This window comes from Myzus persicae, unplaced genomic scaffold (assembly GCF_001856785.1).
Source record: "Myzus persicae strain clone G006 unplaced genomic scaffold, MPER_G0061.0, whole genome shotgun sequence".
NCBI classification, from domain to species: Eukaryota; Metazoa; Arthropoda; class Insecta; order Hemiptera; family Aphididae; genus Myzus; species Myzus persicae.
The window spans coordinates 1-5825 of NW_019101387.1; the positions used below are offsets into that span (position 1 = coordinate 1).

The 5825-nt window shown below is 31.4% G+C and overlaps 3 protein-coding genes across 3 annotated transcripts; all 3 read right to left on the reverse strand.

Moving 5' to 3' along the window:
- Nucleotides 1–682: 682 nt before the first annotated feature.
- On the reverse strand, nt 683–1658 carry LOC111028934 (the record flags this gene model as incomplete). Its single annotated transcript, XM_022307732.1, has 3 exons — nt 1394–1658; nt 1011–1294; nt 683–868 (listed from the first exon to the last, which is right to left on the reverse strand). Coding segments are annotated over exons 1-3 (735 nt in total), but the record flags the coding sequence as incomplete, so codon positions are not given.
- Nucleotides 1659–1836: 178 nt separating this feature from the next.
- LOC111028935 lies at nt 1837–3535 on the reverse strand. The gene is made up of 3 exons (XM_022307734.1): nt 3215–3535; nt 2128–3109; nt 1837–2042 (listed from the first exon to the last, which is right to left on the reverse strand). Exons 1-3 carry the CDS (start codon nt 3533–3535, stop codon nt 1837–1839), a joined length of 1509 nt encoding a protein of 502 aa, XP_022163426.1.
- Nucleotides 3536–3653: 118 nt separating this feature from the next.
- On the reverse strand, nt 3654–5816 carry LOC111028937. The gene is made up of 3 exons (XM_022307736.1): nt 4964–5816; nt 4661–4881; nt 3654–4323 (listed from the first exon to the last, which is right to left on the reverse strand). Exons 1-3 carry the CDS (start codon nt 5517–5519, stop codon nt 3979–3981), a joined length of 1122 nt encoding a protein of 373 aa, XP_022163428.1. The 5' UTR covers nt 5520–5816; the 3' UTR covers nt 3654–3978.
- Between the last annotated feature and the right edge of the window lie 9 nt (nt 5817–5825).

The window sequence follows — 5825 nt, forward strand, 5'->3', positions numbered from 1 at the left end:
CAATTATACTATAACAATAAGCTTATTTTTTAATTTATTAACACTTACGTTATTAATGAAGATTCCGATGTTCAGCCATCAACAGTTCAAAAGGAAATCAAAAATAATATGAAAAGTGATAATAAAGATTATTTTCCCTCCTATTCAACACCAGCTGATAAAACTCCAATGTGCGAAATTCGTACAAACCAACAGTGTGACAAACCTCCGCTATGCACTTGGGAGGTATTTCAGATAACAATTTCTATACAGCTGACATAGGAGGTTCATTGTTTTGAAGAATAAAAATGTTTCTGTAACACCAAAAAGCTTGAAATATTTATCACTAGATGGCGTATTTTTTTCTGAATTCAGAAATGTAAAAACATCATTTTGCAATTTTTTACACATAGGAGGTTTTTCACGCCAGGCGACGATATGCAGAATCTAAATCGGCCCACCACTAATAAGGTAGTAGAATGGGGAGGGGGAGCTAATTTATAAAATCCAAAAAATGTTTTTAATAGTCACATTATATTTAATAATAATTAAGATTGAAGTATGTAATAAAAATATTATAACTACATTACTTATGTCATTACTAATAATAAAAAAAAAAAATACATACATGCCTATTGATAATATTAACGTAAAGAAACGTTAATCAAAATTATTATAATGACATTCGTCTCTTAAAATCTACCGCTATTTTAAAATCGTCTATAACAGCATCAGCATCAACATTAACTGCCATTTCTTGCTCTACTGTCAATACCATCAAAGCATTCAATCTTTCTTGCTTCATGGTAGATCTTAATTTGGATTTGACTAGGGTCAATTTAGAGAAAGACCTCTCACAAGTACAACTTGTTACTGGGATCACTAAAAACTTTTGAATTACATTAAAAAAATTGGTTAAAGTATTTATAAAGGTCATTAGACTTCAGCCAAATTAACCATTCATGGATTTTACTTTTATTACTGAAACTGTCTTTATTAGGAATCGTAGAATTATTTTTTATTAGCATTACTTCTATTTCTAGTTTTTCACTATCACATTGAAACGTTTTTGATAGATATGATAGGTCTGTTTGGGATATATCCATATTTAGTAAACTATCAACTGCATGCATAGCTTGTATAGTGTCTTGGCTAAATCGTTCATCAATACTATGAACCATCACGTCTATCATTGGATAAAAGGCTGTTATTCTAAGTTCCGATTCTTTAGTTTCTTGAACAAATTGTGTTTTGTTACTGTCTATGTGAGAAGAGATTTGTCTTTTATTAATTAAAGGAATTGGAACATCCAATTCTTTACATATAGATACACTTGTATCAAATATTTTTTAAAAATATTCTTCTGTTCTCATATCTAATAATGTTAAACGAAGAGCTTTTACATTTGCCATACCTGAAAGTAAATCATAATTTTCTGTTTGATGCATTTTACTAACTTTATTTATCAATTGTAAAACTGGTTGCATTATTTCTAATCCTAATATAAAATTGAAACTCTTTATTTGAAATAGAAGACCACGTCCTTTTGCACATACATCAGTAGCTGAAGTAGAAGAAATTATTTCTTCTATTGCTGGGATAAGGGCTAAGTAATTATGCTTTAGTGATGCAACGGTTTCTGCTCTACATGCCCATCTTGTAGTAGATAACGATTTCATTGTTTTCAATTAGGTACCTTTCAAACAATTAAGGAACACAATGTTACTATAGTTAGGTATCACATAGATATTTAGGAAGGTAACATATTAAATGAAGCTATTCAGTTCTGGAACAGAAAACTGATTTCTTCTTGAGATCATTTTTGGTGGATTTATTTTAGTGAGAACGTCTTTCCAGTCATACAGTGAAATATCTTGTCTTTGTGGCCATCTCCAACAAATTAATCTTTTTTTCCATGCAGTCCACCATAACTCCTTCTTTAGAAATACTATGTACTTTTCCAGGGTATTTTTCTTTATTAAATAATACTAATACAAAATTATCAACAGCTACATCTTCTGGGTTTAATTTTAATTGGTTTGATTTGATTGGTTCCTCCTGTTCTGAGTCAGAAAAAATTTCACTTTCTTCATCAGATTCTAATATAAGTATATTATTGTCATCACTTGAAGAAGTTGACTCAGAAACTTTTCTTTTTCTTTTTTTTTTTTGGTGGTTCAGTTTGCACGGATGTTTCCTTTGGTATTAAGACATCACTAACATTGATACTTTTTCCAGAAGGGACATCTAATTTTTTCCTATTCTTTTTAGTACCACTTGTTCCAAGGTAGTCTTGACGCTTTGCATCAAGCTGTTCTATAAACGCTGAACCTACAAATTCATTATTAACACCAGATACATTTTGTGGCAGTCGATCTAATAGCGTTTGTTTATTAAAAGGGAAAATTCCACATTTCTTGAAACCAGATATTAAATTTTGCCCTGCATTTGTCTTAATGTTATTAATTAATTCACTTAATAATGTTGGAAACAAATCTTTGGGAATCGTTGAGTATTTGGATCCAGTTTTAGATTCTTTCCATTTAGTTAGAATATTTCTCCATATTTTTTTCATTGGAGCAAAAAATGCCACATCAAGAGGTTGAGTAAGGTGGGTTGTGTTAGGTGGTAGGCAAACAAATTTTATATTATATTGGTCACAGAGTTGTAAAACTTTAATGTTTATGTGTGACGCAAGATTGTCTCCGATTAAAACGGTTGGATTATCTTTGCTGCATTTAATTTCTTTCAAAAAATGGGTTGTAAACCAGTCTTCAAAAGTAATACTATCAAACCATCCGCTTTTAGAACGATTATATCGGGTATTTTCTGGACCATTTTCAGTCCATGTTGTCCACATATTTTCTGCTTTATAAACAACATACGGTGCCAGCAATTTGCCTTCTGCATTACCACAAAACATTACAGAAGTGGAACTTTTACTAAAATTGCAAATTTTCTCAACATACTTAGCTCCTCTTTTAGAAATTACCTTTTTATTGCCAGGATTGTCACTGAGATTGGTTTCATCATAATTCCATATTCTTGATGGTGGAATGTCTTTTATAGTCTCACCCAAATTGTTCATATAGCTATTTATATCATCAAAACCTACTTCTGCTCGAACCCTCTTGATATTAGAACTCATTCTTATCGACAGGTTAGGATGTCGTTTTAAGAATGATTTCGTCCATTCGTAACCGGGAAGATTATTTTTAAAAACATCAATTTTCACTCCTTTTTTATTCAAAAAACTTTGAACGATCAAACGGAAGTCAGACTCTATGACTGGAAACCCATATTCAGCCAATTTAATTAAGTGATGTTCAAAAGACGTTTCCTCAGCATCCGTGAAAACACGAGAACGACCCACAAGTTCAGTATGTTTACCTTTTAATTTGTTCTTTATTGTAGATCTAGGAATTTTATATGCGGCAGCTGCAGCTCGTTGTGTCATCCGACCAGAATTAATTTCTTGCAAACATTCGTTTAATACTTCGTCCGAGTAATTTACATAATGTCTTGTTCCTAGAGGTTTCTTTTTTATTCGTGGCATATTTTAACGTTAGGATTGAAATTGATTTCTGAAATTTAAAAAATAACAGGTATTACAATTAATTAAAAATAATGGTTGGGTAACATTAGCCCATGGATGGGAACAAATGCAGTTTAGTTCCCACGCGATTTTTTTGATTTTTTTTCCACCAAAATATGTGTTTTAAAGCACTGAATACAAAAGTCTAATTCCAAAATTCTCGCAAATCATTATTTTGGAAGTTATACCAAGAAAACTATAAAATAGTAATGTTTTAAAAAATACGTGATATTTACGATAAAAACATCAACAAAACTACATTTTGATTTTTTTTTTAAATTGTATGTGTTTATGATGAATGGAAATATGCATAAAGATTTTAAATATCGTACTTGATGTTTAAAAATTCAAAAATTTGAAATCAAAAAGGTTTTTTAATTTTTTTTAATTTTTTCAATATTACATTATAAATCTTCGTCATTTTCATCCGTTTCAGAAGACGCTTCATCATCACTTACCAATAAATTATTTTCTTGTATCGCTTTTGGATCATAGAGCTCACCAGCAAGTTTAAAAAATTCCGTCAGAGGTTCAATATTTAATATACGACACCTTTTCAGGAACATAAACTTAGCTAAATATCCACCATAAAACCGTTTTTTGCGAGAATATTGAGAAAGCGAAGCCTTTGCGTGACGCCACATTCCCTCAACAGTATTTGTGTGTGCTCCTGTTTCCGGATTTTTGAACTGAATAGAATGATTCACCGTTAAGTGAACAAATCCTTCATCTTCCAAACATTGATAACTCTAATTAAACAAATTAACACAATATTACAACTAGATATCACAATATCCCTCGGCGGAACTTGTCGGTTATCGCGACTACCGTAAAAATTATAAAAAAAAATTATAAAAACTAGCAATAATTAATAATTCACTTAAGGAGGGAAATGCTCAGACATGCAATTTAAAATATCAATTATTTGATAAAGTGTGTCAGTGATGCTATGCTAGCGGCACTCGTCGCTACGCTCCTCGGCGCCGTCGCTCCGCTCCGCTAATCGAAAATATCCCCCGACATGCTGTGCAAAACCCCCTCATGTAGGTCACAGGGTAAAAACTAAATGTATTAAGGTATTTATACCTTCCAACAATCGCTGATAATTGTAGTCCCTGGTAAGATCCAATCATTGATTGCTGTTAGAAGGGTATCTTTATCTCGCTTTTCTACTGGTATTAAAAAACAATCCCCAGTTTCTCGCTGAACACCACCAAAAATCCATTGTCCATCTACGCGATGCCCGCGGTTATATTTTCTTCGACCAAATTTGGACTCGTCAATTTCGACAACTTGACCAACTCCACCTATTACATGAATTAATTACTTTAATAGTGTAAAAGAAAATGATTTAACTTTTAATTCTAAGATAGGTTATTTTAAACTTACCTATCTTATTATGATTTGTAATCATAGCCTCGAAGACGACTTCTCTATGAAACGATGACCAATCAACAGCAGTATGTTGAGCAATTTTAATTTGTTTTACAATAAATGACAATGACACATTTTCTAACCACAAATATGCAAACGATACAATTTGGTATAACGACAAATGCGATTTATGAAAAAATGTATCTACGCGAATCGATTGATAATAGTCGCATTTGTTTTTTTGCTTATTTATAGGTGCCCTACATCTCCAACCAAACCCGTCTAAAGAACGCACATCAGGGTATAATTTTAAATAATGACCATTTTTACATTTTAACACACAATCACGGGCCAACAAATTCCACGATTGCAATTTTTCTATTACACTTATTGAGACGGGGCCATTGGTTTTATGTTCAAATATATCATACAACTCAATAAAATTAACAAATAACATTTTAAAATGATATGTTGTCGTAACTGTAACAAAAACTGTAGTGATCTGGAGTATGCGTGTAGGCACTAACATAGCAATCCTCAAACAGTAATATTTAATACGAAAATAAAACATTATCAGTTCTATAACCTTTGGAAAGTCATTAATTATAAATTATAATAATGTTAATAATAACAAAATAAAATAAAATAATTAATTATAGGCGACAATCCAATACGAAAACGTAGAAAAGCAAAATGTACAGCGTTTCGCGCGCATGCATACGTAAATGCGTAAAATCGTAAACTTTGGTAAGATATAACTTCCAAAATAATGATTTGCGAGGATTTTGGAATTAGACTTTTGTATTCAGTGCTTTAAAACACATATTTTGGTGGAAAAAAAATCAAAAAAATCGCGTGGGAACTAAACTGCATTTAT

Excerpts from the sequence above, each read along its gene's own strand:
- LOC111028935 (XM_022307734.1), bottom strand. The coding sequence starts at position 3,535 with ATGCCACGAATAAAAAAGAAACCTCTAGGAACAAGACATTATGTAAAT. Across the intron at positions 3,110-3,214 it reads GTTTTTTGAATAAAAAAGGA|AGGGTTCGAGCAGAAGTAGG; the intron begins GTGAAAATTGAT and ends TCTAATATCAAG. Across the intron at positions 2,043-2,127 it reads AAAAAAAAAGAAAAAGAAAA|AACAGGAGGAACCAATCAAA; the intron begins GTTTCTGAGTCA and ends TTTCTGACTCAG.
- LOC111028937 (XM_022307736.1), bottom strand. The coding sequence starts at position 5,519 with ATGTTTTATTTTCGTATTAAATATTACTGTTTGAGGATTGCTATGTTA. Across the intron at positions 4,882-4,963 it reads TACAAATCATAATAAGATAG|GTGGAGTTGGTCAAGTTGTC; the intron begins GTAAGTTTAAAA and ends TTCATGTAATAG. Across the intron at positions 4,324-4,660 it reads TTATCAGCGATTGTTGGAAG|AGTTATCAATGTTTGGAAGA; the intron begins GTATAAATACCT and ends TTGTTTAATTAG.